The 13,213-nt window shown below is 36.7% G+C and overlaps 2 protein-coding genes across 7 annotated transcripts; both read left to right on the top strand.

Moving 5' to 3' along the window:
- The first annotated feature begins 169 nt into the window (after positions 1-169).
- Positions 170-2,333, top strand: Unc50 (Unc50 RNA binding protein). Its single transcript, XM_011632918.3, has 6 exons — positions 170-546; positions 623-774; positions 840-1,026; positions 1,687-1,820; positions 1,896-1,997; positions 2,075-2,333. Exons 1-6 carry the CDS (start codon positions 455-457, stop codon positions 2,209-2,211), a joined length of 804 nt encoding a protein of 267 aa, XP_011631220.1. The 5' UTR covers positions 170-454; the 3' UTR covers positions 2,212-2,333.
- A 771-nt stretch (positions 2,334-3,104) lies between these two features.
- Positions 3,105-13,046, top strand: LOC105423237 (serine/threonine-protein phosphatase PP1-beta catalytic subunit). Of its 6 annotated transcripts, XR_016138303.1 has the most exons (7): positions 3,105-3,361; positions 4,394-4,579; positions 9,169-9,656; positions 9,775-9,873; positions 9,958-10,197; positions 10,281-10,449; positions 10,900-13,046. XR_016138303.1 is itself a non-coding variant. In XM_089072498.1 (6 exons), exons 1-6 carry the CDS (start codon positions 3,310-3,312, stop codon positions 10,386-10,388), a joined length of 1,173 nt encoding a protein of 390 aa, XP_088928624.1. In that variant the 5' UTR covers positions 3,105-3,309; the 3' UTR covers positions 10,389-13,046. The 6 variants fall into 6 exon arrangements, 5 of the variants coding, with proteins under 5 accessions (XP_088928624.1, XP_088928625.1, XP_088928627.1 ...); XM_089072498.1 differs by having other exon boundaries at positions 10,281-13,046; XM_089072499.1 differs by having other exon boundaries at positions 3,106-3,361; positions 4,394-4,465; positions 10,281-13,046.
- The last annotated feature ends 167 nt before the right edge of the window (positions 13,047-13,213 follow it).

Here is a 13,213-nt window from a genome sequence, read left to right as displayed (position 1 = left end):
GTGTGTGTGTGTGTGTGTGTGTGTGTGTGTGTGTGTGTGTGCGTATGGTGTGTGCGCGCGCACGCACACACACACATATTGTCTTCGTTGGTAATTATATATATATATATATATATATAAAACAAATTACAAAAGAAGGCTGTGTGGGTGGGTGGGATGGTGTGTGTGTGTGTGCGCGCGTGTGTGTGTGTGTGTGTAAAGATATTTGCAAAGATATTTGCAAATAATCTATAATAAATTAGAAAAAAGCATCTAATGACGCACTAGGCTCAGTGATAATTGGAGAGCATTGACATTACCAACAAACGTTTTCAGGCTTGTCATAATATGCGAACATAACCTGAAACTGATAGTCACTTGCGAACGTGATGGAAGCTCGTCAGGAGTATGTTTTTCCATTGTGAATAATTGTGAGGTGTGACGGCGTGTTATATTTTGTATAAAAGAATAAAAAATGAAGTATTCCACTTCGCCACCGACGAGTCGGTGTCATTCGCCCGTTCCGACAGAATTCTCGTCGTCGCTACCGACGCCGATCGTTTACAGGTAATAATGTTTGCATGTCCGATTATGCGTTAATCTGCTCCAAATCTGATTGATCGAACGACTTGTTGTATTATAGGCATAATTGCATGGGTGCTGCGACAAAATGTTACAAATATCTAAGAAAACTACTTAAGTTCGAGCAAATGGACTTTGAGTTCGCTGTTTGGCAGATGATCTTTCTGTTTGTGGCGCCGCAGAAAGTGTATAGAAACTTTCAAAACAGAAAGCGTACGTTGATACTCTGATTATATCAATCGTGTATTGTTTTATTTTCATATTATGAATTCTTGCAGAGACAAAATCACAATTTGCAAGAGACGATCCTGCGTTTTTAGTGCTGGTCACATGCTGTCTCTGTGTATCTACTATTGGTTTTGCCATAGTATTGAGCCTAAGATTCTTCCAATTTGTCAAACTATTATTTTATATGGTTTTCATCGATTATATAGCTGCTGGATTATTAATAGCAACAATATTTTGGTAAGCATATTTTTATCTTAACAATGTCAAATTCTATTATATTTTTAGATTGATACTTCTTATCTTTGTTCTATCATGTATTATTTAAATTAACAAATTACTTATCTCAATGACTCTTGAAATTGTAAAAAAATCGAAATTAATAAGGCAATAAGAGTCCAACGCAGTAATTAGTGCGTGATAGTTTATTAAAAAAAAATTTGTATTTAACACCAAGGTAAAAGTTCATGAATAAGATCGAAACAAGAAAACTTAATATTACAAATAAATATTATATATAGCTGTGGAGATTGATTTATGTTGTTTATTGTTATGTATCTCTGGTAACAGTCATTCGTAGATAGATGTTGGTGGATGCTTACAACAGTTTCCAGACCGGTTAGCATAAGGCCAATCAGCAGATTATTTATGTGTGAGCATAACTTATTCGATTTTACTCTCGCTGAAGATGGCTCAATACAGAGCTGAAACGTTCGGATTATCTCTATATTCGATCTTATATCATGAATTTTTATCTTGGTGTTGTAAATAAAATCGTTTTTTTAATAAACTGTCACGTACCATCAATTATCACGTTAGATTCTTATTGCCTTATTAATTTCGATATTATTTTATATTTCTTCTTCATTTTTAATTTTATATATTTCTATTTTTTTCTAGGTTCATAACCAATCGATATTTTAGGATAGATAGAACACAAGATGTCGAATGGGGTTATGCATTTGATATCCATTTAAATGCAGTATTTCCTCCATTAATCATACTTCACATCTTACAATTATTTATATATAATGGTAAGTTCTCATATGTACAATATATTTTGTTTGATTATTAAATTTTTGAATTATTTGGATATGTTTTATTTGCAGCTTTGATAAACGACAATACATTTTCAGCGCGATTTCTTGGTAATACGTTTTGGTTTATAGCAATCAGTTATTACATTTACATTACATTTTTGGGTTATGCAAGTAAGTTAAGAAAATTTTCTAAAATTTTGACATGATCCATTTCTTTTGCTGTGTTATTAGATTTATTTTTATTTCAGATATTGAAATACTCCATAAAACGCATCTGATATTGTCCACTCTACCCATAATGTTATTGGTATACATTACTACGTTGTGCGCTGGTATTAATATCAGTTATTTAGTTATGGAATTTTACCATTATCGAGCTCTATAAAATATACTATATCGTTATCAAATTTTTATTAAATCAATTGTGTATGGAATAATAACATTGGAATAACAACTTGGCTGTATAATATAAAACTCATCTATTCTGGAGTAGGTGAGACTAAGCTACTCTTCTATTCTGGATTCCCCTCGATTTTTGCTTTTATTACACGACAGTTAAGTTTGAAAATCTATATTTTACTCTTTATTCGTTTTTCTTTCTATATATTCGCATAGCAAAGAGTAATGAAGAAAATTCTAGCAAGGACATAGCCGTTTCCGAATACAGCATTATTTGAATGTTATAGATCTAAGGAGCTTGCATTTTAATAATGATTTTTCAAAATATATTTTTTTCGTTTATACTTAAAAAAAAAAATTTCTGAAAAAAATCGAAAGCGTATCAAATATAGTCCGCATAACAGCAAAAATAATACTTTTTTATATTACAATAAATAAATTATGTATACATTTTATTGCGATGCTGCATTTTAATTCAACAAAATGATTACCTATGAATGTGTCTTATGAATATAAAAATCTATTCAAAAACTACATTTGTAGTCTGATCGTATATTTAAATTAGTTTTTTAAATTAGATCTCAAATCTTAAGATTCTTTTCAGTCAATGATAAATAATAAATCTTCAAATTCAAATAATATCTAATAATAATGAAAAATATCTAAATTGGTAAAGTTGATTTAGAAGTTCCTCCTTTTACGTAACCAATCCGTTTATTCGATAAGTAAAATGGTACAATTTCATTCGTCCAATAGCTATAAGCATCAATCCGCTTAGGCGACAGTTACAAATAGCCAATCAGCAAACGATACGTATAGTTGTCCCTATAACATTACTGGGATCCTATTACATTACTGGGTGATCATTTTGCGACCCATCGAGTATCTCGTGAACGTTCGACGTGGACGGACGTCTTTGTTCGCTCGTCCCAAAACAAAAACCGACAGTCGATAACGGCACGCACACGTATTTGGACGCGCGTCGGTTCAGCGTCCCGCGTCGCGGCGGTGCAAATGCGCGCGCCAGGCGAGTACGAGCCAGTCCGCGAACATCGGGCGAGCAGTCGGTTAGTGGTAGGAAAAAATGGCGGATGTCGACTTGAATATCGACAACCTGATACAGAGATTGCTGGAAGGTACGTGATTGCGACGAGGCGGTCGGCGCGTGAGGGACGCGTGCACGTTGTCCCGCGCGTACCCCGTCGCGCGCGTGCCGCTGTGTCGCGCGTGGAACGCGCGTCCTCGTGAGTCGCACGAGCGACGAGAATTCATTGCGACGCAACCGGACTCGAATGCGACGCGACGCGACGCGGCGCGACGTGACGCGTGAGTCGAATTGAGCGTTTCTACTTTTCGCGATTGGAATACGCCGTGCTCGCGTCCCGCGCGTACACGCACATTCGCTCGTATTTGGCGGTCGTCAAACGACGACCATCCGAACTCCGGACCGCGTCGCAATTCTCTACGGTTCTATCTCCTCTCTCTCTCTCTCTCTCTCTCTCTCTCTCTCTCTCTCTCTCTCTCTCTCTCTCCGTTTCTCTCTCTCTCTCTCTCTCTCTCTCTGTCTGTCTGTCTCTCTCGCTCGCTTTCGAGGGTGCGTATCGCGCGGGAGCCGTGCTCCGACCGCGCGCCGTTCCTTCGCGTCGTCGCGCGTTCCTCCCCCGTCGATCGGATTAAAAAACGCAGGGAAGCTATCGATCTTGTCCATGCGTACGCCGAACTGTTACGGTCATCGCTGTCACGATACCCGAGTACGATGATTCGAGTGAAAAAAAACAGAAAAAGTTTATGGGACCGTTCGTCGTCTCTCTCGTCTTCTCTTTCTCTCTCTTCCTTTCTTTCGTTTGGGAACTCGCTACGTATATTTTTCTTTTTTCTTATCCTTCCTCTCTTTCTATTTTACTCGCGTTTGTTCTCTCCCTCTCGTGATACCTGTCAGTATATCTCCGTCTCTCCTTCTTCTATCTTTTTCTCTCTTTCTCGCGACTTAAAGAGCCTTCCTTCTCCAACCGCATCACCCCCCCCCCCCCCCCCTCTGCGCCGCTGACCACCGCGCGATCTTTTATCCCTCGCTCTCTTGGGCGCAGAAAAAGAAACAAATCTCTCTTTTTTTTGTTTGTTCTCTCTCTCATGCTACGCGAATGCGGGAACCCCCTTGTGCGGTAAAGTATACCACACGCAGAAAGACCAGGTTCAGAAGAAAGCCAAGCTAAAAGATATTTTCTCGTCGGACTTCGTCGGTACGCAGCTACTACACAATAACCATATCATCACCATCACTATCATCATTACTACACATCACCACACGACCAACACCATCACCGTTCTCCATCACGACCGTCACAATCGTCACAGTAAATAGGAAACGACAAACGTCGTTCCCCTACGTAGAATTGTCCTATGTTCGTTTAGTCAAACTTCCCTGATTTTTGTATTCCGTTATCGTCCCGCGACCTAGCATGTAAACACGCGCCTATTTTAGCATCGCGTTATCTCTAAACGTGGCCGTTTAAGTACAGTTTTGGCGTTTGGTATCTTTAATATTAAGCATAATAATGGGATTAAGATTTAGGAAATTCATACTCAGTTTTCTTAACACGCTTATTTTTCTTCATTAACTTACACCGATCTCTACTTTCCACTTGCGTGACTTTTTTAACGGCACTTCTGCCGATTCGAGTTAACTAAAGTCTGTAGCTACAGTATCGCACAAATGATCATGCGTAGCAATCGAAGAGGAACTGACATGTCCGATTTAGCGTACAGGTAGCTCACAAGAATAGATAACGTTAATTCAATTTATAATAAATTCAATCTGATATAAATATATAGAAAAACATTTGATTTAGAATTTTAATTGCGTTACATATAAAAATTGCATTCGTACATAATTTGACACGGTTTGGCGGTTGATCTAGACCTACTTTTCGTTTCTTTCGATCTCGAAGCAAGGCGGAGTTAGGTGGAGTCGACTGGAGTCACCTACACACAGTGACACAAATTAAATGGAAAGCAGAGTTGACTCTGGAGGAGTCCACTTGTCGTAAGTGGAAAGCAATTTATATATTCCTGTTTAGGCGTCAGAGTTTAAAGCTGAAATAATATTAAAGCGTCTCGTAGCAATGCCTTAGGTTCTAGAAAATGTAATTGTTGTAACGTAAAGAGGATGATGTAGGGACGCGCGGTACAAATGACATTCAGGTAGCCACGTTTAGTGTTAAACACGCGCTGCGAATTACGGGCCGTTGCCTCTCGTCGTCGCGTGCTCACTCGTTCGCTCGCTCGCCGTTAACTCCTTTTTTTCTTTCTTTTTGTTTTTTTTTTCTCCCCCCAAGTGGAGAACTGACCCCGCGCGCATAATAAATGTGATCCTCCGCCTGCTCTCCGGTCGTCGATCCTATTGAATCCTCCTTCAGACTCAAAGACAACAACTACACACGCTCTTACTCAAATCAACAAGTATCTATAATCTTATTTGGAATATTAACGTGTAACACATAAATGCTTCTCGAACTATTCCAAGTTATTTCTGGATTTGTCGATGCACCTAGCCAACCGTTTGGCTTTTATTACCTCCTCCTCTTCCCCTTCGCACTCGTAGCTATCTACGTTTGAGATGCCTTGAGGAATCGAGCAACATTGGCTGGAGATGTTAGTTAAGCTTAAATGTTAGTTTAGAGCACGCTTGGTATAATAGATGTGTTTGTGCAATCCGCGGTGTAATTTGTAACAAGGTGCATGTATTTCAGTTGTGTCTCCTTCCCGCATTGAAATAATTGAATACGATATCCCAATCTTCCTCCTTTTTACCTCTAAAATTGCAAAATCTTAAAATTATAAACAATTTAAAAATCTTACCTTTTAAGAAGAGAGAATGTTTTACTGAGCTAATATTGAATTACCATTCTATATGCGGATTTCATTTGCTCAATCTTTTTGATCGAAAAATCGAAGTCTTAGCATAATTTGATATTATTTATAGAATACGCATCAATTGCTTTACGATATAAAATTATCGTTTTAATTAATATTTAATTTAATGTATTTAGTGTCAATTTAAATTGATGCATTCATTATCGGAAAGCATCGGAGATATTTTTGAAATGAATACAAAAATTAATGATTATGATAATTAATTGATAATAAATTTATTGTAATATTTATTATAAAACAATATTATGAGAAGGAAGTAAGTTAACATTTATAATTCGAAAGGAATTATTAATTAGCTTCATAACGTGATTTTTTTTTTTTTTTAACAAAAAGTATACCCCTGAGCTTTCGTCAATATCAACCCTATTCATAAGACTTCAATCTAGCAACAACGAATTATTTTTAACTACTTCAGGGACAAATTATTTTAAATTCTTAGTCTTTCATGGTGAAGTTCGTCTTAGGCGCATGCGCGATTTATAAAAATTATGCTGATAATGTAAAAATTTCATTAATTTTATAATGTTTTTTCTGCATTATCAAGTACACTTTTTAAATTGTCACATTGCAGGTGATGATGTAATTAATGCTGGAAATTTACTGTAATAATCACTCTCGTGTCGCATGTCCCTGAAGCGATATAGAGTTCGCACTCCAGAGTCATCGTTAACGAGACCTTACAATTATTTTTAACCTCTTCAGGGACAAGTTATTTCTGATTTATCATATATTCTCTCCATCACTTTGTAAGACCAAAGCAATTTGTATCACAAATCGTGTTAATTATTGGACATCGAACACATAAGTCAGATTACATAAGAATTATTGAAGTCTTATGTTGAAAAAAAGTTAAGAAAGCTTTCGAGGGAACATATCAATTAAGTTTTGGTAATTGGTAATTTGGTCTATTTTAAGGGGACAATTACGCTTTCGTCATGTATAAATATCGAGCTTCTCTCGAAATTAAATTCTCACATAAGTCCGTAAATTATTAACACGAGCCAATATATACGCGACGAGATGTTTATGCATCGCCACTAAATAGTCCCGGATCTCTGAAGAAATCTGTTTTTATTCCGGCTTATTTTAAGCACTTATTTTAAGCATTCGATGACTCCACGGTGCAGAGTGACATTTCCAGCGTTTCGCCTGGAATATATCCGCCGTGTAATAGCAAAGTGACAATAACTTCTCTCTCTGTCTCTCTCTCTCTCTCTCTCTCTCTCTCTCTCTCTCTCTCTCTCCCGGATAATGGAATCTCTGCATCTTCGTTCTATAGTCGCCGTGACCTTGCTGATATGCAGTTTTCCGATAACCAGTATCAGACCAGTTCAGCCGCACCGTGAATTCCCTTTTATGCCTATAAATAACGATCCGACGACATATCTATAGCGTCATAAAGAGAGACGATCTGCACTGGATGTCGGTTAAATCACCTGTTCCCTTTGCCTTCGCCGCTTATTAATGCTTTGAGTGTCAAGTGACGTTATCTAAAGATTTTTGGCATCTTTATGTGAGTTTGTTCATGAAAATACAAATGAGTTATAATTCAATCTTTTTTTTTTTTACCAGATTAAATTATTTTGTCTTTATATTTCAGGTACGATATTTTATATCTTGATATTGAATTACGTTCGATAAAAGATATATTTGAATTTAAGGTTAAAAAGAATTAGGTTCTTTTCTCTTTAGTGCAAGAAATTAGCGTTTTAATAAGTAATTTATATTAATTTATGTAATTATCGTTTTATAAATAATTTGTGAGTCATTTATAAGTAATTGTCCAATTTCGTAAATTGTATTATTTTATACTAGTGCAGAGATTATTCACCGGATCTATTCATTGTTACATTTACTTTACGTGGCATTGTGATTGTGCAAAATTTGACTAGAATAGAAATTAGGAATCCGAGAGAAGTTGATCATTTAAATCCAGTTAGGATCCAGAATTCGTAGTTGAATGATACTTTTTGTTATGTTGAATCACACAATTCTTGTCGAGAATAACTCCGTCTCTTTCCCTCTATCTCTTTCTCTCTCTTTCTCTCTCTCTCTCTCTCTCTCTCTCTTTCCCTTTCTCTCTCTCTCGAGAGAGACTCGCACTCCCGAGACATTATCCCTATTATCCAACGAGCTTATCAGTAATTTCACGCCTTTGACGCTATTATAATCGATGCGATATCACCGTAGACCACGCCGGAAGTACCGTGATTGTATCCATATGCAAAATGCTCGAGAATAGGCAAAGATGATCTGGCCTCACCGTAATCTGTAATCGTGTAATCACCCCTATTTATGGAGACGGCTAATACCGACAGAAACTTAATCATCTTCCATGCCCCAAAGTAGAGTTATGCTCGGTGTACCTGTAAGAACGAGTACCACGACTACCCGTCGTTAGTGCGGTGAACACAGAAGCGAGGAATGCCTCATTAGATGTCTCATTATCGATTCCACGACACCGGTGTAGGTAACAGGAACGTCGATACAGCCAGGTGTGCTTTTCTATTGTTCTCCTCACGACGCGAATCGAAGAATTGCATAACCGTGCGTAACGGCGCACGACGGAGTCGGAGGGAACGCGTGTATCAATAGAGGACTTACGGAATAAATTGGCGGGATAATAATGATGTATTATTGGCGTATCACACTCGAGTAATTCCAGAAGTAATACGCGCGTAACGGTATAAGTAATGCGGTATAAGTACGGCCGTTAATTATACATGACAATGGCATTATTGATTTTTTTTTTTTTTTCAGAGATAGACTGCCTGTTCTTACGTTAAAGATAGATTCTTATAAAAGCCTTTAAGAGAAGATTGAAATATCAGCTGAAAAATCGTATCGACGTTGACTGCGATAAATTTGCCGTATATATTGATATTTATTTTGCTATTATTTTTTTCTGATTAAATGCACGTAACGGAGATTGTGATTCACTGCACTAACGAAGGATCGTTCCGATCTTGAGTAAACTTACGCGATTAACCGCCAATGTTTCTGGGCACAGTCAGAGGATGTCGACCGGGCAAGACTGTTATCATGACGGAGGCCGAGGTGCGTGGCCTCTGTCTGAAATCGCGGGAGATTTTCCTGCAGCAACCAATCCTGCTGGAATTGGAAGCGCCGCTTAAGATTTGCGGCGATATACATGGCCAATACACCGACCTGTTGCGGCTCTTTGAGTACGGTGGCTTTCCGCCCGAGGCCAACTACCTGTTTCTAGGTGACTACGTCGATCGAGGGAAGCAATCCTTGGAGACGATATGCCTGCTACTGGCGTACAAAATCAAGTATCCGGAGAACTTCTTCCTACTGCGTGGCAACCACGAATGTGCCAGTATAAACAGGATATACGGCTTTTACGATGAGTGCAAGCGACGGTACAATATCAAGCTCTGGAAGACCTTCACGGATTGCTTTAACTGCTTGCCGATTGCTGCGATCATTGACGAGAAAATCTTCTGCTGCCATGGCGGGCTCAGTCCTGACTTGCAGGTAATTAACGGACAAATAAAAGATTCGTTGATTCCCGTTTTTTATAAAAGGGAATGTTATTACGAATTGGATTTGATAAAAATGTAAAAGACATATTTAAATTTTGCCTTTTTTTTAGGGAATGGAACAAATCAGAAGAATCATGCGTCCAACCGATGTACCTGATACTGGTCTCCTCTGTGATCTCTTATGGTCCGATCCTGATAAAGATGTTCAGGTGAGATTTTTCTACGTAAAACTAATTTTAATGCACTAATTAGATTAATACAAGGATTGATCTAATTATACGGTAATGTTTCAGGGTTGGGGTGAAAACGATAGAGGAGTTTCATTCACATTCGGTCCAGATGTCGTATCAAAGTTCCTGAATCGTCACGACATGGATCTCATATGCAGAGCACATCAAGTAGTCGAAGACGGTTACGAGTTCTTCGCCAAACGACAACTCGTCACGCTTTTCTCTGCGCCAAATTACTGTGGCGAATTCGACAATGCTGGCGGAATGATGAGTGTTGACGAAACGTTGATGTGCAGTTTTCAGGTAATTGACAGAATAATTTTATTTTCAGTTCTTAATATTGCTGATATAATATTTCAAATTTATTGTTTTGCATCTTTTTGCAGATCTTGAAACCATCAGAGAAGAAAGCAAAATACCAGTATGGAGGAATGAACACGGGTCAAGCAGGTAGACCATCTACACCACAAAGGAATCCAGCGAAAAAGAAATGACAGCCTTCAACCGAACCTGCACAACAAACGCGATTATCTTTAATGGAGGCTATCATGCTAGGTAAATCTGCTTTATGCCTGTCAAAGCTTACTTAATCATTCTAGCTGACCACTTATGTGCATTATTACGAATCTATTTCCCATGATTATCAGTTAAATGGAAAAATACAAAAAATAAAAAAATAAAAAAATTAAAAAAAAGGAACAAAAGGAGAACAGAAGGAAATGGAATGTAGGACGTTACTCGATATATCTAAGTTCGCGCAACGATTTGCCGATGATTTGAATGTTATATTTAGCACGCGATGTTTCCAACACATGTACACATATAATGCACTCCGGGGCGGACATGATTTAAATGGACGTGATTTATATGGCAAAGATACATTAATGGATTCATTCACTTGGACTGGATTGCGAAAATTCTTAATGCTTTATAGCCAACGCGCTTGTCAAAGAGCGCCTCGGATGCTATGTATCTGATCTAGCCTTTGATTTTCATGTGTTTCAGCACGAAGACGTCGAGATACAGAATTAACCTAATCTGATAAACATAAAGAAAAAGCTAAAAAAATGTATAAGATTTACCTCTCCTACAATTGCATTTTAATGAAATAAGAAATATAAACAAATCCGCGGTGAAGTTTTGATTATCATCATACACTTGACGAAGAATCGCTCTTAGAATTTCACAATTATTATTCGGTGGTATTTTCCATAAATACGAAGCGGTTTTTTGTAAAGTTAGCGCTTTTTAAGAAGCATTTCGTCATTCTCATTTGTATTTATTGCTTCCACTGTTGATGTTGAGTGTAATTATGAGACTCGCTGTTATTATTATTAATATTATTTTTATTTTAATAGTATTTTTATCATTGCTTTAGCAGATAATTTAAATGTCATCGTTTCATGAAAGATGCTGCGCGTGTATATAGATAGATATATATATATATATATATATACATATATATATATATATATTTTTTTTTTGACCATTTATTTTTTTCTCTTAGATCATTATCAATTACGAATTTAATTATGTCGTCATGTGCAGTGTTCCAAACGTGGTAGTGACTGCACATTTCAGAGATATGTCATAGACAACAAATTAGGTTGTTTATTCTCGGGCGATGAATCCGGAGAGAAACACAGAGAACTAGTATTTTTAAAATAAACATTAACGTTTATGCCTTTATTCAAAAGATACTGGAAGGCGGGAGGATCATGAAGAAGAGAAAAACGAGGATATGTCATGTTGTATACAGAGAAAAACATATTTAAAGAATCTCAGCTTTTTCATGCTCGTAATAAAAAACGAATGCAAATACAAATGTACATTACTATTTGAATCATGATTTGTCGCATATTGCAATGTTTATCTTAAATTGCACAAATCTCTTAGAAATGATTTTATATGTGGATTTGTATATTTCGGTTATAATGAATTAAAATTTTGTTATAATATATATGTTTATGCTTATATGTATTAGACGTAAGATATATCCACGTGCTAGAGAAGATAAAATTCACTAATTTTTTCAATAAGAAAGTATGATGGCAGACCGCATTTAGACATCTAATGCATTTATTTAAACATATTTATAGCATATATTTGTTCTTTTTTCTCTTTCGTTTTTTTCCATTGTTCGCTCAAGTATTTCACATATTGTAACGCTGACTTTGTCGCTGCAGGAATCACTGCAGTAATACGATTGTATAACAAACTGCTTTAACACAATATATCGATCGTAATCTATACAGTAAAAGTCACGTTGGAAAAATATTTGATTTGACAAGAATATTGTTCGTGAATGTTATATCATAGTACAGGAATCTTGGAAGTCATTTTACGTATGTTTTTTAAAAAAAAAAATTTTCAAATCCTTTAACAAAAGCGGCGACCGATTAGATAGTAATGACATCCGAGATTGTATTCTTAGCAAGGATATATCTTTCTACAGTAAGCGCGTTTGTCGACAATTAAATGCAGATTAACGATTAACGAGGTTGTGTCGTGCGAAATATGATTGAGGAGACGATTCGGAAACACGAAGGCTGTACATCAAAATTGAAAACTCACTACGAAGCAAAGATCAATCAAACGCAATGAATCTTCATTTAGCGGTGACGCCACGATTGGTTCTCATATTATTACGTTGTAATGTCATATGGTTACTTATTTTATTTCATTGTTATCTAACATTATTGAATATTTATAGTGATCGATAAAATTATTTATTGTTCGATGTACGAGAGAGACAGTGCGAATTTGTTATGTCTTGGAGCTGAAGCCGACAACAAAACGGAAGGTGTCCTTTCCACCTTCCCCTTTCCCTGCATTTCTCCCCCCCAATCCTCTAAAAAAGAAACGCAAAGTTAATTATATTGTCAAAGGAGCGGTTGTGATTCCTTGATATGCGTTTTCTTTTTGTCCGAGATTCATATATTATATACAGATATTATATTTGTAAAGGGTTAGTCGATCGCGATTCGACGATACTTTATTAAATAAATAAAAGAAAGACGCTCTCGTGAGAGGAGTTTGCGATTATCATGGGTTGTTACATCGTTCGAATCGCTGACGACGGAACACGCCATGCAATGGCATCCTAGAGATGTAAAACTTTCAGATAATAAACATGCATATTGTTGTACAAATTCCTCTTTCAGCTTTTTATCCTGTTTCTTCAACAGAAGATCTCATCCTGATTATATATATATATGATACAATATATATAGGTATTTATAAGTTAATGAGAGAATATTATATTTCTTGATTTTCAAAATTTTAATTATTAAAAAAGGTGTAAGAAATTTTGTTATGT

The sequence above is a fragment of the Pogonomyrmex barbatus genome, unplaced genomic scaffold (assembly GCF_055798465.1).
Source record: "Pogonomyrmex barbatus isolate J1 unplaced genomic scaffold, ASM5579846v1 scaffold13, whole genome shotgun sequence".
Taxonomy (NCBI): Eukaryota; Metazoa; Arthropoda; class Insecta; order Hymenoptera; family Formicidae; genus Pogonomyrmex; species Pogonomyrmex barbatus.
The sequence above is the reverse complement of the archived record's forward strand: the minus strand, read 5'-3'. Positions and strand labels throughout refer to the sequence as shown.